General features: G+C 33.4%; 1 protein-coding gene across 1 annotated transcript in view; it reads right to left on the bottom strand.

Moving 5' to 3' along the window:
- LOC148273290 (uncharacterized) overlaps positions 1–15,917 on the bottom strand; it is a gene marked incomplete at its 3' end in the record, with an annotated part of 71,454 nt that extends 55,537 nt beyond the window's left edge. Inside the window, exons 1-8 of the mRNA XM_088238923.1 lie at positions 15,904–15,917; positions 15,497–15,690; positions 14,207–14,413; positions 13,337–13,486; positions 12,652–12,827; positions 10,409–10,527; positions 7,252–7,336; positions 2,284–2,400 (exon numbers count right to left, since the gene is read on the bottom strand). Of these exons, the coding sequence (XP_088095049.1) occupies positions 2,284–2,400; positions 7,252–7,336; positions 10,409–10,527; positions 12,652–12,827; positions 13,337–13,486; positions 14,207–14,413; positions 15,497–15,690; positions 15,904–15,917 (1,062 nt within the window). The remainder of the gene's footprint in view (positions 1–2,283; positions 2,401–7,251; positions 7,337–10,408; positions 10,528–12,651; positions 12,828–13,336; positions 13,487–14,206; positions 14,414–15,496; positions 15,691–15,903) is intronic.
- Between the last annotated feature and the right edge of the window lie 10,366 nt (positions 15,918–26,283).

Genomic DNA, 26,283 nt, shown 5'->3' on the forward strand with positions numbered 1-26,283 from the left:
TGATAAAAGTAAACACAGTTTTTGCTACCATTCGTGTTTGCAATATGGTCAATAGGAAGAAGCCTTTCATATAATTTTGCAAACACACGGTGAAAGGGGCAGTAAAAGTAATAGAGTAAAATTCAATTAAAATTGCAACGTATGAAATTGAAAAACTGTACATTTTAAAAATGATACTCGCTGATTGACAAAAAATTACTTTCTTTGTATGAGCGAAACCAATTACAAGATCCACTGTCTTTAACTCTTAAAAGACTGTGCTGAATAATCCCTTTGCAGCCGGTGGTGTAACACAATGTGACCACAAGCATAAGTCGAGATATTTTGAAATGTAAGCTAAAATACCAAATTATTTACAATGGTATGTGTTAAAAATGATCTTTATTCAAAGATGTTACATAAAAAATATAAAATTAAAGCATATTTATGCAAAATAAAGTTAGAAATTGTGTTCATTCCTTTTAAAATCCCGCCAGCAATCGCTGCCGCCCGCGTCTGGTTGTCGACTGAATTCCGAATTACACTTACAACTGAATTTAGCGGAAATAGATCAACCGGGAGACTAGAAAGTATGCTATGCTAATACAACTCTTATTTGAATGCAAAAAAGAATATCATTTTTTTATTGCAAATAAATACTAGATTTTATTAGAATAAATAAAAACGCTGTTAAAACATATTCTTAGAATAATGTTGAAATAAAACCTAAAAAAATAGCAAAAAAAACTTGTAAGAAATAAAATAATAGTACGTAATACGTGATATAATCAAATCATAATTAAACATACACAAAAATGACAACGTAAACACGTTTTTTAAAACTAGTTACGAACAAATTTTTTGAACACTTTAAATGAAATAACTTTGCACACTTCCTTTGGTACACTTCCACTTATTTGTTTGACCAATTAGCGCTTTCATCCTCTAATGGACATCTTCAGACTGGCGAATATTATACAATGTAAGGATGATTTATAGAAATCAAAATATTATCTTAAGTGTGGAAATGAGTGGAAGTGTACCAAGTATTTTTGATTAATAACTTATATGTAAATGTATGTAAATATTACATCATTACAATGAAATTCCATCAAGAATTGTCAAAAAATAATTTAAATCAGATAAACTGTGAATAAATTGTAGAAACATTTCGGGAACACGGTGTGTTAAATACAGCGTCAGCTCGGTATACTACAAAAAACATCACGCGACTGATGTGTTCTCTATCCCACAAGTGGTATAATTCTGTATCGTGCTCTTTCGGTATTGTTTTCTCGGTCACTCAAGCTCCGCCCCTAACAAATAGTGTCCTTGTCGGTCTTCTGATATGCTATATTCTCGTGCTCTTTCTTATAAAATGTAATAAACTACTTATAATACTGGCATCTCTTTCGTTTGTTTTAATTTATTTTACAAAATGAAGAAATTGTTTTTTATAGAAAAAGCCCGTGCATTTTTTATAAAAATGTTTCCTTATTTTGGTGTAAAAAAGTCCATATAAGGATTACAAAAAATATGAGTTGGTTATTTAAAAAAATAAGAGAGTTATTAAATGTTTTTTACCCGAGGTAGACATCCGTTACCGCATAGCCACACATGAGTTAAAACGGTTTTCAAGTATGTGGAGGTAGTACTTTCACTGTCTGCTATTTGTATCGATAGAACACCCAGGCTTGAGAAAGTACATATTTATTGTGTTTTCACTGGGAATCAAACTTAGAGCCTTCCGTGCGTGAGTCAAGCGTCTTAACCACTACACCACGGAGGCTTTTCAAATTGCTTAACGAGTAATGCAGACTACAATATTGTTAAATAAAAAAATAATTCATTTATGTATTTTATGCAAATGCATAATTCAACTGTCCAGCTCACTCAAATTAATTTTTATTTGACAAAAAAATAATATTACAAATAAAAATATAATATTTAAGGCGCTAAATTGGGACGACATATCAGGCGAAGAACCCTTGAGCAATGGCTCGATATTATGAAGGCAAAATACTCTCCATTAGCATATTGGACTCTTTTACTAATGTGAAAGATGTCAATCTCCAAAGTAATAATTTCAGCTGTCTGACTGTTATTCCTATTGGCATGACCAAAAGCAGGTTGGTTCTGGAAGCCGGGAGACAAAAAAGCCTGCACTGACGCTGTCGGAGATATCCTAGAAAATTGATACTCTCCTAAATGGCCAGGTTCTCGATAAGACAAGTCCGCTGATCGAGGAGTTCGCTGGAAGACGAGTCGAAAATCAAAATTAATTAATAACGGAGTGTTTCTCACCAGCTTCGGTCTCTTGGGCGCCAGCAGCCCCGTGGATGACATGGCCGGGAGGACAGACACGTGAGGGGGGTCGAGCGAGATGGTCTTCTTGCGGCCGCGGTTCGTCGTCCCTGGAACCTGTCGATCCCGAACTTTAAGTATCTCTTTCGTCACGCACGCGTGCGAAGTCACAACATCCACACACATATTTACTTATTCATTTAATTTTACAATACGCCCAAGGGGCATTTACAAAAAAAATACAGGTGAATATAAACATAGTAAGTAATAATTTTAAAAAAAACAACACTTTTTTTGTATACATATAGAAACAAAAAAGCATGCTGCAATGCAAAATAAAAAGTGAAACTTTACATAATAAAAAAGAAAAAACGTAGATTAAAGAAAAATGTTAGAATTAAAAAGCAAGTGCCCCGACTCAACACGGAATACTAGCGAGTCGGAGCAAGTTCACAGACATGGGTCGTTCCTGATTGTGTCGTTATAAACTGTGTCTCTGTCCTTAACAAATGTATGTATAATGTAATTAATAAATAAATAATAAAAATAAATAACTTATAAAGAATTTAAAGAAAAGAAAATGTATTATTGTCAAAAAAAAAATAAGACTGGAAAAGAAATCAAAAGCAATGTCCCAGAACTGCCTTATGTACAAGGAAATACAATTATTTGAGGAAATGCCAGAAAGCATAAAAAATGAAATAAATGTAAATATATTTAAAATTAAATGTAAAAAGTATATATGTGAAAAATATTAGTGTAAATAGTGAATATAATGAATGAAAATGTACATATGAAACAGTGAATATTATAAATTAGGATATTAAGTGTATAATAGTGATAAATAATGTTAGAATAAGTATAGATGTAAACATTGTGTTGTAAATATATATTAGACTATGTTAATCATAGAACTAAATAAAATAAATATTTAAAAAAACAAATAATAAAAATTAGTTTACAGTGAGTATTTATATGATAATAATATAATATATGGTACACAAAAATATTTGATAAATTAATTTCAGAAAGAGATAAGATAATAATAATACACATCAAAAACAGAGAAAAAATTGCATGAAAAAGAAAGTTTTATTACGACTTTAATAATTAGTTTTAAACAATGCATTATTTAAGAATGTTTTAAAATGAATAATTGTTGTAATAAAAATGTCTACATCACAAGTAAATTTGTTGGCTAAGGAATGTAAACGCGAAATAGGAGTGTTTTGCATAGTTAGTACCTATGTATGTAGTTGCAAACAACTCCGTACTTCTAGTGACTCGATTCGGTATTTTGTAGTTTACATATGAAGGGCACAGGATATAAAGGATGAATGTCAAAATAACACGTTTTGAGATTGAACGTTTTTAAGTATTCAAACCTCTTGGACATTAAAATAAACATATAAATACAAAGGAACCTGCTTAATGTAAATAGCTTATACTGTTTTATACCATCTAAAATGGTTTTCATTAATATTAAATTATCGCTTTGTTTCCTGTATTCAACTGACATCCACGCTTTTCCCCTGTATGCTTTTTTCTTGTTCAATTATCTTGGAAAGTAGAGCCATTACGTCAAATTTTATTAAACAGAAATGTAGATCATGTGAACTGCCATCAGACGCCATAAGTTAAAAACACATAAAAATTGACATCCATCCTTTATATCCTGTACCCTTCATTTGTACGGTGCATTCAAATGTTTAAAGCTAGGTTAAACGATACAATATTTTTTGCTGTTTGCCATTTTGACTTTATTTTTTTTACTGCGAATTTTACTATGATTTATGTTTTATTTTTACTACATTTTTTTTACTGTCTTTTAACGAACGTAGTAAAAGACATAGTAAGATATTGGAAGTAAAAAATATTTTCTTAAATGCAGTAAAAATTATTTTCTTAAATGCAGTAAAAATTAGAGCATTTATTCTACAGTGAAGGTTCACAAAAAAGTATGAAAAAATTAATAAAAAGGATTTTAATAAATATTGATTACTTTGAAATAAGTCAAAATTTCTTCCGAATCAACCAATGATAAGAGTGTTGTGATATATTTCCGGTTTACGGTAAGCCAATTCGTCAATCAGCAGAACTCACCGTAGAAATTTCAAAATTACAAAACTTTGAAAAATCGTAGCGCTTATAATACTATACATAAAAATATTTAATAAGTATTTTTTTTTTAAAAACCACTGAACTTCTTCATTGATTGCAACATTTCATACAAAATATATTGGCAAGAGTGAGAGTAATAATTTGTTTAAAAAAGGATCCACTTTTATTAAAATGGGTTGCATAAGCAGCCTTTTCAAGCAACATTAACTTTCAACACAACTTTTTTTGATAATAAAATCATATCTAGTTTACATACAAAATATATCTAAGTTAATATAAATAAAACTACGGAAAACTTAGAATCATGCATTTGATAAGACAGTTAATATTAAACCATTAGAAACTGTTCAAAAATTTATCTTAAAAACAATTGTTCCAAGAAGCAAAGCTTTTATAAATAAGACAAATATATTGTTTTCAATGTTTAAAATATATATTTAAGAACCAAATGTATTTACGTGTAATTCAAATAGATCGAGTCAAAGAAGGAATTGTGTGCTAGAAATACTACATTCTTAAAACGAGGCTAGCACAGAGACATGCATATTTTATAGGCCCAAAAATTTTTTATTATTTTTTTACTGCTAATATTTCATTGATTCCAAACATTCAAAATTTTCCTTCTTTTAAAAAACACGCACTATCCTGGATTCAAACTAAATATATGAACTCTTTTATTCTATGATATATTTTGTTGCCCTTTAATAATACGGAATATTTTCATGTTTTTATTATATTTTTTATTTCCTTTTTTTAATTACTATAAAATAAAAAAGTACTTTATAATCTTTTACAGAATATTTTCTTTTCTCTTTCTTATATTACACAAAAATATAATACCTGTCTATTTATTATAGGAGCAAAAATTCATAAACATTTCTTGTATACCCGCGAACAGGCCATGCCTTTGTGGGATTTTTTGTTTACTATTTTTACTGTTAATATGTGTTTCATTGCTTTATAATTATCCTTAATTTTTTAATACTCTGTTTTATCTCTTATGTGTATTGTAAAAAAAAACAAAAAATAAAATTAAAAAAAAGTTTTAAAAAAATATATACAACAAAAATAAAATCAATAATATTTTTAGTTTGTCTGATTTTTGGAAAGTCTGGGTTTCACCCCCCTAGGGAGTTATTGCGATTAACATATCACACCCTCAGAAGTACACTGCTGTATAGCCATTTTGCAGGAGAGCAAAAACAAACTTTGAAACATTTATAACTTAATGGTCTTTACTTATAAACCTGGTATAAAATTACGCCTAGGCATAATGATGCTGATAATATATCAAGAAGTTATCAACAATATTTCAGTTTTGTTATATCTCCCTCAAACAAATCGTAGAGACGCACGAGTATGAGAAAAATGTGGTTAAACTGTGTAACTGAAAACTGACAATTTAGACTTACGACAGTGTACTTCTGCGGGTGCTATGTTACAACAGAAATGAAGAACATTTTATAAATATCGTTGATTGGTTCAAGGAGCATAAAAATTGAAAAATGTATTTTCAGGAGTTGCCTAGTAAGTGAAATAATTTAGTCTTTCTCAATTTCAATTCTACTAAAAATATTAGAAATTCAAATTATTAATTAATGTTAGTTTCATGCACCACGGTCAGTACAGTTTAGAATAATTAAAAAATTAGTGAAAAAGGGTACTATGAGATTATTGAAGTAAATAAATATATTTTAAAACAGCATGATAACAGTAAGTAGCAATATATAGAGGCATTGAGACACAGGGGAGATAAAGCGCTGACTGGTTGGATACAACTTTATAAGTTGCACTATAAACTATTTTTTTATTTTTATGGATACTATACAGCCAACCTACTATTTACACTGTGCAGAAGTAATTTTATTTTTTATTTTATTTTTGCACCACAACAGGCCAGGAGGGCCAATTACAGTGGTGAATTACATCACAGAACACCAGGGCTCGAGAAAAATCACATTTTAATTTTTGTGTTTTCACCGGGAATCGAACCCGGAACCTTCCGTGCGTGAGTCAAGCGTCTTGACCACTACACCACAGAGGCCGCCAAATAATATTTAATAATAATATTAATATTTAATTATTAAAAATTAAAGTACAAAAATATATGCACTAATGCGGGGCTTATTACTAAAAGCAATATCTTCCAGCCAATGAAAAACAGACTGATAAAAAAAAATTGTCAAAGCATTATTTTATTTTATTTCTTTTTTTACTATAGGGCACAAGTGCCTTTTACAATATGAAATATAACAATATAATGAGTTAGTTAGATTTAAAAATATTAAAACATGGGTATAAGAGGAAAAAGAAAAATAACATAAAGTAAAATCATAAATATTACAATAAACATATAATTATATTTTTTTTAAAAGAAAGAAAAAGGAAATAACGTGAAGATGAGTAGCGAAACACATAAAAAAGAGGATAATTTAATATATAGGTGCTATATAATTTTTTGGTTTAATTTTTGTTTTTAAAAAAATAATCCATCCAAGTTCATATTATAATTTTTTAATGCGCAATTTTGTCATATATGTAAATAAAATAAAATAAAAAATCAATATGGCTAGAATGGTAAATGTTACACAGCGTGTAAAGTGGCCACTTAAACCAGCCAATAAGCATTAATATATTACAACGTCTCTGTTGTAATGTATTAATTGTAAATTTATTTTTAAAATGATTTTATGTTATATTCTGTAATGCTCGGGTTATATTCTCCCCCGGTGCGTCCACGCCTCGGTACAAGAAAAAGCGGATAGGTAAGAAAGCTCAGCCTCGGCATGCACCCCCTCCCGTGTGGCAGGCAAATAGTAATGAAATGTGATAGCGAACCTTTCTCACCTTAGGGCCCACGATGGACGAGGTGTACTTGATTATCTCCGTGTCGGGCGGCAGCCGCACCCCGCCCAGTATAGACGCCCCGTCGCTGCGGACAAACAAACACATGAGACATTGCACACGACGATAATATTATAAAAATCAATTCAGGGCACCGAAAAATAAAATTAGATTATAATTTCCAGATCAATTTTATTTATGGCTTAACTCTTTTTAAATTTCTCCGAAAATCCTGCTATAATATCATATTGCAGTAAGTAAAATAACGAGACTGTGTTTCAAACAGGTTTTTAAAACAAAAAAATAAATTATACGCAGTAAAACCCCCTTTTTACATTTTTCAAGGGAGCAAAGTGTAAACCTTAGGAAAACGCTAAAGTGAGGAAATGAAAAATGTATGGAAAAAATAGGAATTACATAAAAACAAAATTGATTTGCCACACTATACTGTAAATATATTTCCAGAAAAATTGTAAAAACGGTGATAAGTGAATTGACAATATTTTTTTACCTATTTTAAATGATTTCATTAAAAATACTTTTATATTTTTTCAAACAATATTGTGTAATCTGTTTTTTATTTCATTTAAAAACAGCATGTTAAAGTAATTTTATGTGTAAATAAAACGAAAATAGAATTTTGAATAGGCATAAAATAATTTTTCCCCTAAATAATGAGAAATTTTATAAATACGGTATCACTTTTTTTCTATGGCATCACTACAAACAACTGTCATATAGATCGCGGCAATTTTTTTCCACTTTTATGACAACTTTTTAAACCATCTTTTTTACAACTTTAAATATTTCCATTGTTATGTTTTAAACATTGCAATTTAATGATATTAAAACTTTGTTGTTTCGAAAAGTTTGTCAACTGAGTGTCATGATTCGTACAAGTCATTATGACGTTTTTGTTCAAATGAAAACTAAGACTAACCCTAAAGGAAGACACTTAAACAAAAAGGTCAATTACACTGCACCTGCTTTGAATTTAGGTTGACAATAATTTATATTTATAATTAGTTGTTTACCTGTTTTTATTATTCATTCGCGTGGCACACGCGGTGGCGCGCGGGCCGCGGCATCATTATTACGAAATCATTTTGGCTTTTTTGACACATCAAATGAATGCCGAAATTTTTTAAGCTTAAAACCGGGTGATGAAAAATGTAAAAAACGTTAATTGGGGGGAATATTTGTATGAGAATGTATGAAGAGAAATGGATCCTGAGCATTTCGGTGTAAAAAGCGGGAAAATGTAAAATCGAGGAACGTAAAAACGAGGTTTTACTGTATTTGCACATACTACTGTTTTACACTCAGGGTGTGATATATATACTGTTTGCTTTTTTTAAATTTTTCACACAGAAACCGAAATGTCTCGTGTTCAAATTCAAAATATGGGTAATTGAAACCACTGTAGAAAGTTTATGCGACGTCACATGGAAAAATGAATATTACCATTACTACTGTAATTTTTTGCTTATTTAAAAACAATAGCAAAAGATCCACTTATTACTAAGAAATATGGTCTAGGCAGTTACAAAGCCTAATAAATAGTCTCGTTTTGGTTTCTGCATGCTTCAAATTAAATAATAAATAGTGAATGATAATGAGAAAGAAATATTTACTTTTCCACATACCTCCCTTCCAAAGCGGCACTGATAGCGTTTTAGGAGAAAAAATAATATTTGTTAGACAAATTATTTAAAAATTTTAGATACTTAAAAAATGACAATAATATCTTACTAAAATTGTCACCAAAATTCTCTGAAGAGTCTAAAAAAAATTCTTAAGGTAAATAAATTTTCAACTAGGAATTAGTCATGAAATTTGGAATTAGGATTTTTTATTAAAAACATTGAATTTGTTAAAACTTAACAATAGAAGAAACATTATAGACCTATTAAATTTATTCAAAATTGTAAAGTCAAAATGGGATTGCCCAGAACTGTAATCTCTCATCAACATTGGGGTGCCTGGAAGAATTACTAGAAAGGTGCCACCGATTTGTAGCAACAATTCACGGACAGTGTATACTTGTAATGCTGTATTAAATAGACTCCAGGAACTCGGCAATTGTTATTCACACTTATTAGATACATTTAGTGTAGGGTATTTGTTCCCATAGAACAAACCTTTTAAACTTTTTCAAATATGGTGAATGGTAATTAAATCTTTATTATAATTATTATTTAAAACAGTACTTTATGATTTTCTTGCTTTATCAATACTTTGATATATTTTATTATTTTATTTGATTTTTAAATATTTTTAAACATCTATTGAATGTATTATATAATTTTTTATATAATAATTTATATAATTTTTGTATTTAAATCTTGGGCAAAAAGTAATGTATATTTTTTAAAAGGCAATTTAGCCGTATATGTTAGTAAATTAAAGATTCAAAAAATAATTTTATTAGACCAATTATTTAAAATACTTCAAAAATCATCTTCAGGTTTGACCAGTGGTCCCCCGAAGACGTGGCTTCTTTTGTAATATAAAGTATCATATTCACATAAAATATGCCGTCCATGCGCTCAGTAGCTGCAAAACTTGTAATCTAACTTCTATTTTTATAAATATGTTTTTATTTAGTTTTTTAAAATATATCAAAATTTAAAATAATGGTCAAGACATATGTGATAAACAATTTATAAATTAAATATATTTGCAATGTTATTATTAGAACACACATAACAATATGTATGATATGTGTGCCCTACTTTAAGATTTAAATTTAAAAAAAATAAAAAAAAATATCACTTAAAAATTCATTGTCAAATAATTTAAAAAAAAATGTAAATAGGGGCTAGATTTCTTACTGTCCATGCGCTCTGTAGCTGCAAGACGTGCTGTAATCTAGCTCCTATATATCATAATTGGAGACGAGGAACTAGAATCCCAACCGTCCATGCGCTCTGAAGCTGCAAAACGTGCTGGGATATTTATTTATTGAACAGCGCCCTTGAGGTGATTCTCACAAAAATTGCGCTGTATAAATTATCCAAACATATATATGGGTGCTTCATCATCTGCCCTGCAGAGCCTGCATTTATGAGCTTCAGAAAAGATCATTCTAGCCAGGCGTTTATTCGATCCGCAGTGTTCTGCAAGGGCTGGATTCGATAACAAGGTTTTTCGACCTCACCTCAAGATGGTGTGCGGAAGGTTGGCCAGAGAATCCAGTCCAGCGTGGCGGTCCTTGTCTGATAATCCTGATGAGTTCATAGACAGGCCAAAGGGGTTTCCAAACAGCCCGGAAGAATTCTGAAACATCATTATTTGTATCGCATCATGTAAAGACAAGCAGGTAGAGAAAAAACTACACTGTGTGTCTTGATAAAAAAGAATTTCGAGAACTTAAATAATTACATGGGCATACGTAGCACGTGTCCAAGCCAGGTCCAATGTCGCATCCTCAAGCAATCATTATAGGAGGCTGCTGCGTCCGTTCTCGTACTTCAGTGTTAGTTATGAAATCGAACCACCTTATGCCTAATATTCTCCTCAAGCACTTACTCTCAAAACTCAGAAGTTTGGTGTTCTGAACTTTGGCACGGTGCTCAGATTTGCACCCATATAGTAGTACTGACATTATACAAGAGCTGAATAATCGGCATTTAGTTTTGACCGAGTATAGACTAGAGCTCCAGACAACACGCATCATGTTAAAAGTTGCTCCGGCAATTCCTAGGCGGGTTGCGAGCTCTTTATGCATGCTTCCATCCTCAGTTATGTGAACTCCGAAGTATTTAAAGCTGTCAACTTTCTCAATCCTCTGCCCATTATTATAGAGAGGCTGATCAGGGTCAGGACAGGATTTGTTGCACATAAGTCTTTTTTGTATTAATATTGGGACCCAGATGAGCAAAGTTTTTTTGCATTTTATCATTAATTTCCTGAAGAAGATGTTCTTTAATTTTATTTATTTATTTATTTATTTATTTATTTATTTATTTACGGACAAAGTCCATTATAAACATTACAATTAAAAGAAATTTTTACAAAGGAATAAAAAAATATAAGGAACAGAAATAAGCAGCAAAGACAGATGATAGATTTTTTAGATTAAGTAAAAAGCATAGGCTAACTATACAGATTCTTTAGCTGATTTGTAAAGAAAGACATCCTTACACCATAATAATCAAGATCTTGATGATCGTTCACCCGCCTGATCATTCTGGGCAAAGGCGACAGTGCACCATAATTGGTCCTGTAGTGACCGAGGAAAAGCATTTCATTATTTCTTAGTCTACGGGTGGGAACGTTAAAAAGAATCTTTTGCAAAATTTCAGGGGCATCAATGAGACAGTTCATAATTTTATACATGCAGATTATATCTGCAATGCATCTGCGTTTTTCAAGACTTGATATGCTTAAAAACCTCTCCATATCAGAATATGAATAGTCTCCTCTTTCCAATCCCATCTTCCATGCAATTTTTCTTATAAAACGATGTTGAACTGATTCAAGGCGCTTGATATGAACAGCATAATGAGGGGACCAGATTACAGATGCATATTCAAGAATAGGGCGAACTAAAGAGCAATAAAGTGTTTTAAGTGTAAGCATACTTTGGAAATCAGACGTAGTTCTATTTTAGTTTTATTACACAAGCATATTCTTATCATTAGTTCTACAATTGGCAAACATGAACTATTTTTTTAAGTATTAGAGGGCACACTGGAAACATGACATTGCATATTTTCAGCAAGATTCTCATAATTTGGTACATATAGCTATTCGTGAACGTGCTGCCAAATGGTCATCTGTCAAACAATAGCTATATTTTGTTTGATTGCATTCTTTGTAGAAAATGTAGATTCGCGGAGGAATCGCCACACATCTTCAAAAACATAGATTTTAAAATAAATCAATGCTGATTTATATGAAAGGTAAACAAAATAGATACGTAAAATTATGAATCGGGTTGTGGTCCTGTGGCTAGTGTCTCGGACTCACGGCTCAAAGGTCCGTGGTTTGAATCCCACTATACCCCAACTTGATTCCCATTTTCTTATAGTGAGTTATTTACAACTCGTTGGAAATGCCTTAGAATTAGAATTATTTAGGTGAATCATAAGAACGCAAATAATTATTTTACAAATAATATTTTTTTATTTTATTGTTTCAACGCATCAGACAGGCAGGCGACTAGGAATGGATATGCGGTTGATGCTTTGGTCACCCATATTATACGGTGTTTGCCGACTACTAGAATCTCTACATGTTTTGTATGTGCGGATGGTTATTTTAATATTCTGGCAATCGGAATCTGGCCCAGACTAGAAAAAGATTGTCCATGCCTGCCTTACAGCATTTAAAATTGTCACGGTCCACCATTTTATTTTTGGACAAATTTCAAATTAAAATCAAACGGACTAGGCGTACCTTTCCCTGCACAGCTTGCTGGTAGGCCTGCGCCATGAGAAGGTCCCCCCTCATCATCAGCTGCTCCTTCTCCTTGGCAGACGGGGAGGGGGAGCCCCCCTTGCCGCCGGGGACGCCCCCCAGGTAGGCGCCGCTCAGCGCCGAAGCCTTGGCCGCGGCTGACGAGGACGACTTGCCTGGAGGAAGACATGGTGAGTGAAGAGGCTTAGCGCTGCAGTGTATACTAAGGGAATTGGTGGCTGCTAATTTCAAAAGAAGAGCGCGCAAGTGTCAAATATATTTCAGTAAATTGGACTTCTAGTATTTATTTCACTGTTTTATTATATACAGGAGGTTCATTGTTTCAGGTCCCGACTAGCTAGGAATTTCCTGTGTTTAGGTAGGATCTTTTCTGTTAAATCTGTTTTTTTTTATTTTCAGACGCTTAAACAATTAAAAACAATAATAATAATATTGAAAAATTAAACATAAATATTAATTTGCTTCAATTGTCTTTTAAGTGAAATTTAATTTTCTGTATGAAAAATTAAAGATTCACATAAAATATTTTTTGAAACATATCAAATTACGCATTGTCGAGGAGATACTAATTTTTTTAAATACAAATATACACATTTTCGATTTCAGTTTGCTGATTGAAGAAAACTCTGTTAAGCCCAGGTCTCAGTTTGCCGGCGATACTTACGGGAGTGCTTGGAGGAAGACGAGGGCTGCGGGGAGGCGCTGGGCAGGGGCGGCGCGCGGGGGGACATGGCGACCCCCGCCAGTCCGGCCGGCATGCCCATGCTGGACGACATGCTGGGCGACGATGTCTTGGGCAGGCCGTAGGAGGACCCTAGAAATACTGGGACATTAGACTGGCTGGCCAAATACTAGCATCCTTGAATACGGAAGTACGCGCTCGGAGTAATAACGCGCTGCTAGATATGCCATTCGCTCTTAGACAAAAATGCATTGCAACATGCGATCTTACATGTTCAGTACTCGATACAACCGATAAAATTAAATATCTCGGTGTATACATGGATCAAAACTTAAAATGGAAAGACCACATCAGTGAACTGGTTAAACAAATTAGAAAATGTATATACATATTTATTAGATTAAGGAATATTTTAAAAATCAATAATTTAAAAATAGCTTATTCCTCAATTGTACGGCAACTACACGTGGATCGGACCATCTTCTAGGAATTTAGCAAACAACATGTGTTTGCACTTTTGCGACACTGCGACAGTGACTAGTGACTACCTAAAATCTATGAAAGCTACCCTTCTGATATTTATATCTGTTATGTTATTCAGTGTTGAAATGCATTATCTGTTAAATTTTTAATTGTTTACTTTTTAGCACGAACACTTTACAAATTTACTTGTATGCTCAATGTTTGTTTTTATAAATTTATTGATAATTTTAAGTTACCAGAATTTAACTCGTCCATGCACTTTGTAGCTGCAAGACGATTAGTAATCTAGCTGCAATAGGTAAACTAAACTGACTTAGGCGGTGTTGTTAGCTACAGCGGCAGAATATTTCCAAATTGATTTCTACTCACTCATCCCCTTGTCCTTCTCCTTGCCCTGGTGGCGGTGCTGCTGGCGGTGCTGGGAGCCGCTGGCGGGCGGGCGGCCGCGCGCCGCGCCCCCCGCCGGGCGCCCCGCGGCCGCCAGCCCTGCCGCCAGCGCGTACGGGTCCGCGCCCGGCGGGAAGGCGCCCAGCCCCGAGGCCTGCAGCCGCGCCAGGTAGTCCTGCGCGATGACAACTAGATCGCGTGTTCACCACGCCGCGCCTGGAGGACACGATACATATTATTATTGATACACCAGGAAGTGCTGATAATTATACTGATTTCATAACTTAACAATCATCAATTTATTCAATTCAATTTTAGGTGTTATAACAAGTGTATTCCATGTTTAAAAATGGGCACTTTTTTAAATGAATATTTCATTTTTAAACATTGACATTTAATGCGTAGACATATTTATTTTATTTAATTGACAGACTTATGCAGTCCATCCTAACTATGGTAAATACAATTTCTTATAATAAATGCGGGTACTAATAATAAAATAAGACTAGGGAAAAAAAAAAAATTACTACCTCAAGACATCTTAGTGATTTTTTTTAATCTATGAAGACTTGCACCAAAAATGTCCAGATCTTGTCTCAAGTTTACAATACAATACAATACAATATAGAGTAAAATATTTTTAAAAGGTAGTAACATGAAAAGGTACCCATAGGTACTAAGGACTTCTTTTTACACCAGGTCTGCATTCAAAGAGCATGCATATGCTACGAAATATTGAATGATACTCATTTTTGGTACACAAAAAAGTTTGTATTTTTTTTTTTTTTTTTTGTTTTTTACAATAAACATGAGTGATAAAACAGAGTATTAAAAAAAAACATAATTACATAGCAATTAAATACATATTAATAGTAAAAATAGTAAACAAAAAATCCCACAAAGGCATGGCCTGTTCGTGGGTATACAAGAAAATGTTAATGAATTTTTGCTCCTATAATAAATAATGGACAGTTATAATATTTTTGTGTAACATAAGAAAGATAAAATAAAATATTCTGTAAAAGATAATATGGTATTTAATCAACATTAGTTTTTGGTGGATCCCAATCAGGTTTATTCCTTAAATTCATTATAATTTTGACCCATTTATTTATTTTCACTGGAACGAAAAAATAATATTAACTCACGTTTATTTTTATAAACGATTTACAAAGCTTTAATAAAAAAAAAATTGAAATGCCATTGGTTCCGAGTCCGTGCAATATTTTGACTGCTAAAAGCGCAAGACCGGTGAAAAAGTAAAACACTCACTAGCTGCGGGGTGCAGTCCCAGGCTGGCGGCCTGGCTGGCCGCCACCGACAGCGTGGAGGTCGGGTTGGGGGGCGTAGCGCCCGCCGCCGCCGCCCCGCCGCCGCCGCCTCCGCCGCCCAGCAGCGAGAAGCCCGCCCGCCCGCGCCGCCGGTACGCGCCCCCGAGCAGCGCGCTCGGGTCCCGCCCCAGTACGCTGGAAAAAATATTTCATTCTTATTCTTATTCTGACAATGGGGGGTCAGTGCTACATAAGCTCCTCAAGTCACTGCGACCATTGTAGATCAGATCAGGTTGATTGTGCGTCCATATAATATAACAACTTGTAACAAATAATAATTTATTTTATTTTATTTATTTAGGAGTGTTCAGTGAAACTACTTAATTAGAGTATATTATTACTAATTACAACTGCAATGACATCAGTGGGAAGTGAACTTGAGTTTTTTGTTTATTTTAGTAAAAACTTTAATTGGCTTTTCTATAAAGCTGCTTCATGTCGCTTACCAACTTTTTCCTTTCCACCGTCGATATATTCAGGTGTCAGTATCAATGGCTGCTATTGACGAAACTGGGTTTGAATCAGTTGAACACCCCCATGTTCACCTGATCTGGATATTCCGAAAACTTGCGTAGAAAGAATTCTTAGGTCGACAATGGGGGTATGTGTCATCATCTTCTTCGAAATAGGTCAGGTGTGGAGAATCAACCCTCAAAGTCACATTATTCTTTTTCAAATTCAAATTAATATAAAGTTTATAGTTGAAGCACTAACTTTGTGGTTATTCATTATAGTAAAATAAATAAAACAACTTTGTTTTTAACCACTAATTTTTATTATTCACCGACCAGTTTCAAAGCAAACAAGCTTCTTTGTCAAGGTTTACGTAAACCGGTCGGTGAAAAATAAAAATTTGTGGTTAAAAACAAAGTTGTTTTATTTATTTTATTCAAATTAATATATTTAAATGTTGAGATCCGTGATCTGTGTAAGGCTGAGATATACATTATCGACATAATCAAGAAAGGAGTGCTGCGTTGGTTTGGACATGTAGAGCGACTGGACAACGAAAGAACGGCTAAAAGGATCTACGATGCGAATGTTGATGGATGCAGAAAACGAGGAAGGCCGGGGAAAGACATGGCAAGATCAAGTCCATCAAATACTTGAAGATGGACATGTCAAAAGTAGGAATAATCGGCGTGCGTGCATGAGAAGATGTATGAATGTAGAGGAAGCGAGGTCTGTATGCAAAGATATAGTGATATGGCGTTCTATTCTCTCTGCCTACCCCTACGGGGAAATGGCGTGATGGTTTGTTTGTTTGTAAAAAAAAAAAATAACATTACAAATAACAAAATATTGAAGGTGTTATATTGGGTCAATATATCGAGCCAGTAATCCTTCAGCAATGGTTCAAAATTATTAAAACAAAAATGCTCCAATAGCGAGAGTTTTTGCTTATAAAACATAGTTTCACTGATGTGAATGATGTCGATCTCTAAAGTGATAATTTTTAGCTGCCTGACTGCTCTTCCAATGGGCATAGCCAGAGGCAGGTTGGTTCTGGAAGCCGGGAGGTAAAACAGTCTGCTGACGCTGTCGGAGATAACCATAAGGAACACACTTTTTTAAACACACTTTTTTATCTTACACTTAGTTTCTTAAAATCATATTATATCTCTAATTCTTAGTATTTTATATATTTTTGACACTTGGGCAATAATATTTACCACCCTCATTCCATTACAAAAAACCCACTTACTTCCCACTTAATTCCACTTACACTCACACAAACACACTAGCATGTATTGTACGAGTATTTCATGTATTTCTGTGGATACCTGTCATTGGTTTTATTCTCTGTATATTTTATTTTTTTATTTGACATCCCCAGTAAATATTTTTTTTTTAAAAAAACATAAAAATTGTTAATCTCTAAAATAGCCGAGTTCTTGATAAAACTTATTATCAGTCTGAAGAAATGAGTCAATGTGAACCGATCCCTTCGAAGTTGCAAACTGCTGGTCCCAAGCATGCCCGAGACGAATGCGGTGGGATCGAGCCACGAATAACTACCATACTCTCTCATGTAGAGATCATTATTTTTTCTAAACCCTCTCCAACATGAGTGTATATTTCGTCTCGTGCGGATTCCATTTCACCGAGGCACTTTCAAACCTGGTCTGGACCAACAAGTTGTACAGGATTCTACTACTACCATCACGCCATTTCCCCGTAGGGGTAGGGAAAGAGAATGGACCGCCACACACGTCTATCCTGGCATATATTCCTAGCTTCGTCCACATTCGTACATCTTGTCATACATGCCCTTCGGTTCTGTCTGCTTTTGACATGGCCAGACTTAAGATTTTGGTTTATCTGATCATGCCACGTCTTCCTCGGTCGTCCTCGTCTCACGTTACCGTTCATTTTTGCCATTTATACTTGTTTTACCATTCTTTCGTCGTCCATTCGTTCTATGTGACCGAACTATCTCAGAGACCCTTTCTTAATCTTATCAATTATACTTGACTCAGATTTACACTCTCGCCTGATTTCATCATTCGAAACCCTGTCATACATTGATTTCCCACACATTCTTCTAAGAAATCGCATTTCAACCGTGTTCACTTAGCTTTCAGCCTTCCTCTACCAGTTCCATGTTTCAATTCCATTCATAAGTGCTTGGACTAAAACTCCGTTGTGCACTGCCAGTTTAGCTTTGATTGACATATTTTTATTAGCAATTACTGTGCTTAGTGCTCCGTTCATTTTGTTGCCCGCATTCACTCTTCCATCTCTTGAAAACATGCTTCCCGGATGCACAAATTCTTCTACTTGTTCAAGACATTCGTTGTTTACATTTATTATGCAGTCAGTAACCTCACTATCCCTTTCAAATACCATCACTTTTGACTTACTTTCGTTCATCGCCAATTCGCACTCCAGGCATACATCATACATTCTAGAGACTATTTGCTGCAAATCATCCTTGCTGCTTGCTAACAGAACTGCATCGTCAGCATACAACAAGCAGCTTACTGAAAAATTATCCATTTTTGCTGATCATTGAAAACCTTGCCAGTTCAAAGAATAAAAGCCAACATCTTCGGCGCGAGGGCACATGTTCTCTCGATGTGAGCATGAAAAGTCAACCGACTTTCGTAGACCCCAAGATACTACTAAAATAAACATGTGTAAATATGGAAGAAAAAGACGCCGGCTACGCCCCAGTAGCGAGGTGAATAATACCACAAGAAAAAGACAGAGGAAAATTAATAAATACTGACCACCAAATAGCGAGGCAGCGTCCAGCAGAGAGGAAGCATCACTGCCCTTGGATTCCCTGCCTCCGTTGTCCCCGCCGCCCCCATCTCCATTCTCTTTTTCCATTCTGGCTCTTCAGGCAAATCTGCAAGCAATTTGTACATTGTTAGAACCATTCACTAAGGAACTAATTTTTAATTTTCAAAATAAATATGGATATTGTGGAGAAATGTTTTCATACATAAGTTTGAAAAAGAAATTATAAAAAAATGTCACTAGAAAAGCGCAACATTTTTGGAATTGATAATTGAGGGTACTATTTGCAAACTCGGCAAAATCCATCTTTCTTAACTTTGAGCAAATCGCAATAAACTAACACAATTCTTAACTTCAACTTTTTTTAAACTTCAATTTTTTATTATAATCTGTAAATATTTTAAACATAAGCAGTGATGACATAAGCATGATTATGTCAAGAAACAGTAATGAAATAATAAATTTAAATTATACATTCCAACTTTACAATACTCAAGTACAGGTTGCCAAGTTTGCAACAAACCCGACAATTTAAAAGTCAAGTTCTTACAAATAAAGCCATATTTTTAACTGACAATGTTATAATTATTGTAAAAAATTGTATTCTGAATAAATTTCAATTAATATCTCACTTTTTTTAGATTTTGGATTTTGCCGGCCTCAATTGTGAGGTAAAGATACGTGATGATGTTCTATAAAAATGTTAAAAGTTAGGACCAAAGTTGAAAATTAACATGAATCGTGACGGATTAGGGGCGTGGCCAATGCAATAACCGTTTTTGCGGGAATTCAAAATTACAAATTTAAAAATATTTTTTACGCTACTAATAAGGAACAAAAAATTTTTTTTTTACTGGACAGTATTTCATAGATCTTTATTGCTTAAAAATGTAATTAAAAAAAAGGCGATATTTTCCTATTAGATACAATGAATGTTTTCTTGCGCGTGGTAAAAATTGAAGCATTAAATTTTAAGGCAGTTTCCTAAAAATGAAAAAAAAAAATAATAATAATAAAAACGAACTATTTAGAACGACGTCACTAGTTCATACGAATCAACCAATGATAAGAGAGTTATGGAAGATTTCCGGTTTGCTTGCCGTCAATGGACCAATGGGCAGAACTGATCGAGAATAAATGGAAGATAACCTCTGACGTCACACGCGGAGTTATTTCAGAAATAATCATAGCGCTGACAGTACGATATATAAAAATTGAAAAAAAAATATCATAGTCTATTAACAAATAAAATTAAAAAAAACACTAAACTTCCTCATTGATTGCAACAGGGACTATGCTGAGGGAAACATTTTTTTCCTTATCGCGTGGAACCTTATCAGGTCTATTTTTAAATTATATAATATGATCTGCATTCGCCCTTAATTCAAATTTAATATTTAAAAAATGGACTGTAGAACAATTTTTACGTATTTTTTTTACTGTCGCTTGCTTACCCCAGAGGGAGGTTAATTTATTTTTCACCTAATAATATAAGGGTGGTTAATTTTTTTGGCTTCTGTTACTCAAAAATTATCATTTTGTAATGTTTTCCATTTCGTATTTTCGTTTGTTCCTCTTTTTTTTTTTTTAATTTATTTTAACAAATAAAATAATTGTATTTTTGCTCCCGCAAAGCCGAGGCTTGCCTGCGGATTACATTACATTTTTTTTTAATTTATAAAAGTTAAGTGCATAGTTTAATAATAGATGAAGAATATAATATATTTATGTGCACACTTAAGGCTGTAGTCTGGTAAAACGCACGCAAAATTAGGAAATCATACGATTTTGCCATTTTAAAACGAATGTTTTTTTTTATTCGCGCAATAATAAAAAAATAAAAATAAAAAAAAATTAGATAAAAACAATATTTTGTAAAGGTATTTCTGTTAAAAAATATACTTTAAAGTTTTGTGTAACTAAAATATAATTACATTTAGACCGGCAGATTACGCCATTCCAAATTTAGACTAATCTTAGGTATCTGGGATCTCAATAAAGACTAAGTATTGAACGAAAATTTGTTGTAATAATTTAAAGATAATAAATTGAACATGAAAGTGATCGAAGCCAAATTTTAAGTTTTTTGATTTTAAAAATAAATATAACCATTTTAAATTACATGCATTTTCGTGACATTTTTCCTTTATTTCGTAAAATTATGCTTTCGGTAATACTTTTAAAAAAAAATTGGTTATTAAAATCAAATTTATTGAAATATTTTAGTTGAAACCTTTTTTTATAGAATCGTATGTCTTTTTTTTTAAAAAGAAGATAGTTCTAGTTGTAATATTTAATTTATAAAAACATCTTATTTACGTTTTTATGACCTTCAGACCCGCGCTTATCGTTTTCGGTAGTGTTTTTTTTTATTGATAAATGTTTCAAACAGCTACATGACAAAATAGCTGTTAAATTACTATTCTGTAATGTTGTGATTTACGGCATTGGCCCTTTTAGACAGCCACAGAATTGATGTAATTTGGTACGCATAATAGTTAAAAATGAAAAATAATTTTGCCATGAAATGTAAATTATGGGACTAAAAAACAGACGAGAACAAAATTATATGATCGGTACTCACAGTAAAGATGAGAGAGTCAGTCCAGCCGGAGCCATGCCGGCCTTCCCGAGCTGCAGCAGCATGGTGGATCCTGTCAGCCTCGTGTCCCCATACCGGCCTCGCCTCACAACCTGCAAGCGACACACTAACTCAGTTCACGTTTTTTTAAAACATACATTATCATCGTCATTGACATCGCCGACCTTGGTGTCCTGTACTGAAGTGTAAATTTATTTTTATATTTATAATAATATATGAAAGATAAGATATGCATAATAAATGTAAACAACGAATGTCTCGAGCAAGCAGAAGAATTTGTGTACCTGGGAAGCATGTTGTCAAGGGATGGAAGAGTAGAAAAAGATGTTGAAAGAAGAGTGAATGCGGGCAACAAAATGAACGGAGCACTAAGCACAGTAATTTCGAATAAAAATATGTCAATCGAAGCTAAACTGGCAGTGCACAACGGAGTTTTAGGCCCGACACTTATGTATGGAAGTGAAACATGGAACTGGCAGAGGTAGGATGAAAGCCGAGTGAACGCGGTTGAAATGCGATCTCTTAGACGAATGTGTGGGAAATCAATGTATGACAGGGTTACGTATGACGAAATCAGGCGAGAGTGTAAATCTGAGTCAAGTATAATTGATAAGATTAAGAAAGGGCCTCTGAAATGGTTTGGTCACGTAGAACGAATGGACGACGAAAGAATGGTAAAACAAGTATATATGGCGATAATGAACGGCAACGTGAGACGAGGACGACCGAGAAAGACGTGGCATGATCAAATCAATCAAAATCTCAAGTCTGATCATGTCAAAAGCAGACAGAACCGAAGGGCATGTATGACAAGATGTATGAATGTGGAAGAAGCTAGGAATGTATGTCAGGATAGACGTGTGTGGCGGTCCATTCTCTCTGCCTACCCCTACGGGGAAATGGCGTGATGATAGTAGTAGTAGTAGTAACAGTATGAAAGAAATGAAAGTATGACTAAATGTGAAATCACTGTGAATGGGGTCATACTAAAGCAGGTAGAAGAATTTGTGTATCATGGAAGTATGTTTACTAGAGATGGAATGACTAGGAAAGATATTGAAAGGAGGGTTAGTGTAAACTTACATTCTAACTAAGCTCAAGTGACATATTTGATTTAAAATTGAGGGTCCTTATAATATAGCTCGATTAAAAGACAGCTGTCAAACTGATGTCATTAGTGATGAGAAATTACTGGTCACCGATCATGTACCGATCAAATCGATTTTATCAGTTTTTTCATGTAAACATGAAACTCTGTTTCCGAAAAGTGATATAAAAACGCAAAAACAAGCCTATTATAGTGAGTTTAAGACGATTATTCACCAAGAAATAAGGCATTTATATTTTTTTTCATGAACAACATCAAGTGAATTATTTTTTATTCTATCAATTTACATTGATCAATTTGTCCTATCTCTAACATTTTTGCAAAATGATGAAACCTTGAAAGAACGTCATTAATAATTAGGTTTATTTGACACTTACTTGTTTATAAATTTGTATAAACCACTTAATTTTTTTAATTACACTTCGACCGGTTTCGAGGTTACTACCTCATCGTCAGGAATTTAACTAACTTATAATTACACGCGTTGCTATTTATATAATAAAATATTGTATGAAAGAGACAGAAAATAGAAAATAAATTAACATACCAGATACGAATGATTTTTCGGGTGCCAATATAAATCACAGACGTTACTACAAAGTTATGTCGTCAGTTTTTATGACAACTGTCATTCTAATCAAACTACATTTTAAAGACTATAGAGAAGTGAGATTTTTGTTGGGATCTAAACTGACTGGGACTGTCGATGATTCGTGAGTTTGAAGGCAATTTGTTCCAGGGCTCCGATTACAATGGGAGGTTAACAGAGTTATCTTCGACTGTCTATAAAGAAAAATCTATATTTGTGTACGAAAATAAGTATATTTGCATGAAAATTTTAAGTATCTTCATCGGTAACCTATAATTGAACATGTTTAAAAGAAAAAAATGTATCCATATTCTGCTTTACACACAGAAAACTTAATTTTACTTTGTAGATAAAATTGAATATAAATGTTAACTTCCCATTGTACTCGGGCCCTGGCAGAGGGGCCGGCAACGGCAAAAGCACGATCTCCGAATCTAGTGTTTGTATTTTGTATTTTCTTCTGAAAGTTTGTATACGAATATAGATTTTGACAAGTTTTCCCCTGCCTGATTCAAAAAGGATTACATTGTTATTTCAATTATATAATGTATTCATGTGAAGTATGTAATAAATAAAATTTTCAAATTGGGTTGTGGTCCTGTGGCTAGTGACTCGGACTCACGGATCGAAGGTCCGTGGTTCGAACCCCATTCTACCCCAATTTGATAGCCATTTTCTAATGGTGAGTTAACTCGTTAAAAATAGCCCTCAAAATGAAATATTTAGGTAAATAATAAGAACGCATATATTTCTTTTAAAAAAATATTTAAAAAATAATAACAATAAATAAATACAGTAAAAATCAATCCACCCTATGTTATTCTATCATGTCGAGTGTATTTTTGTTATTGCCTGAAATGGACCATAGGCAAAAAGTAAATATAAAAATACTTTTACTAGTAATAAGTATACTTAGGTACCTAAACAGTTATGGGAGAATTTATAAATATAAATTAAATTCAGATCAAAAAAAATATAAATAAAAAAATACTATCAATGAATCATTCCCCCGCGATATCATGATTGTAACGTAATAATCTCATACGCGACCGACAAAAGTTTACATGTAAAATACGAGCGCATTGATAAAAAGGAATGCGTGTCGTTTTACGAACACGAAATGTAGTGGTACGAATGATTTCGACCTTTTTACTTGAATCAGAACACGCAAGCGTCCGCATCTATACTGTCGCGGACCAGTCTACTAGTGATAAAAATAATATTATTATGGAGATCGCTCGCCGTATATTTTTGTGACTTAGATCTAAACTAGGGTTGCCATAATGGGGAAATGTCACATACTACGAATATCGATAAAAACATGCGAGATGGATTTAGAAAAATTAATTGTATCTTCAAAATCCATATGGAAGAAATTTTTTTATAAGAAAAATTTTTTATATACATAACTTTTGAAATAAAATTGTTAAAAAATATGTCTCCCCAAAGACGCGACGTGTTTGGCCTTGACAATTGTCACGTGAAGATGTTCTATTTAAATTTATACGGTGACAAACTAAGTTAAAAATTTAACCGAATCGTGACGTATAACGGGCGTGGCCAATGCAATGGACCGTTTTCGCGGGAGTTTAAAATGATAAATTAAAAAATATTTTTTTATAATTTCAAAAATATTTTTTATGTTACTAAGTACAATTATTATTTTTTTAACTCGGTGTTTCATAGATCCTTACTAATTTAAAATTGTAAAAAAAAACATGATATATCTCTATCGTCGGACCACCGACGGGGAATCCACGCCCCAAAAAAGAACACTTCGATTGACATTCATAGCATTTAATTAATTTAATTTATTTTTGTACCACAAAAAGCCAGGAGGCCCAATTACAGTAGTGAATTACATCACAGAACACCCAGGCTTGAGAAGAATCACATTTTAATTTTTGTGTTCTCATCGGGAGTTGAGCACGGAACCTTCTGTGCGTGAGTCAAGCGTCTTGACCACTGCACCACGGAGGCCGTCAAAAAAAAATGCCCAATCTTTTCAAACAATTGATTGAAAATTTTTTTAAATCGGATTTTTACTCTTCCCTGACTTCGGGGCCTACAAGGCGTTTAATTAGAAAAATAAATAAATATTAATTTAATTTTAAATTAAAATTTATGCATTACCACCTATCGACTTTTCTATGTCTACCGATTTCGAGACGAACCCGTCGCTTCGTCAGAAAACCAATTAAACAAACATGCAAAACCCACTATACACCTTCATTAGTAAAAATTTACCTTATTTAGTAAAAAGTTTGACCATAAAGTAAATGCTTTAAATATGAATACTAGAAAATTTACACTTTAGGTTAGACAATTTTATTTGTTACCACATGCGACAGATTTATTTAAATAAATTGTGTACATATATTTGTACATACCAGTAAAGCGAGAGGTCTCGGGTTCGATTCCTGACATGGTTGATATGAAATATTTATTTAAAAGGGTGTTTTCACACCAGAATATTTCATAGTCTCTGGACTGGTACCTGAAGCGAAAGATTGATCATCTTACCTTCTTGTAACAAGAATGATGAAGATACGCTGCGATTGGTGTACCAATGCAGTGCCCTATGCACCATTAGGTGCGGAAAGGGAATGATGATGATGATCAGTAAAAAAATAAAAAATAAAAATATCTGAATTCTTAAAATAATTATTTAACTTAGAGGAGAGCGGGAGAAGGATGGATATCGGCATCCCTCTCGCACACACCACGTGCTCTGAAACAATATGGCGGTCGCTTAACAGCTGACTTCAGAATCATAAACATATATTCTTTTCAGAAATTATTTTCCTCCGTTGCAACAAATTTAGATCAGAATAACTCCCTAAGGAGGAAATCCAGCCAGTCTGCAAACATTTGGACATACTCAAAACATTGTTGAATCAACTAACTGGTAAAAGAAGTTTGTATAAAATTTGGAAAATTGTTTTCAGGCGTTGCCTAGCAGGTGAAATGGTTCAGCCGGATGAATCTCACCCACATTATAAAGGTTTTAGCTCTTTTACTTCACGAAAGTCAACAGATGGAAGAGTTGGGGAAATGTGGATGTTTAAATATAGGCATAAGTGACCACTTAAACCAGCCAACGACAAGTAATAAGCCCTGTAAATGCCTAGACATCCATATCCCTTTTACAGAAATGTTTTCCCTCTGTTGCAACAAATTTCA

The sequence above is a fragment of the Micrasema longulum genome, unplaced genomic scaffold, assembly GCF_059751315.1.
Source record: "Micrasema longulum isolate JH-2025_06_02 unplaced genomic scaffold, ASM5975131v1 h1tg002005l, whole genome shotgun sequence".
Classification (NCBI taxonomy): domain Eukaryota; kingdom Metazoa; phylum Arthropoda; class Insecta; order Trichoptera; family Brachycentridae; genus Micrasema; species Micrasema longulum.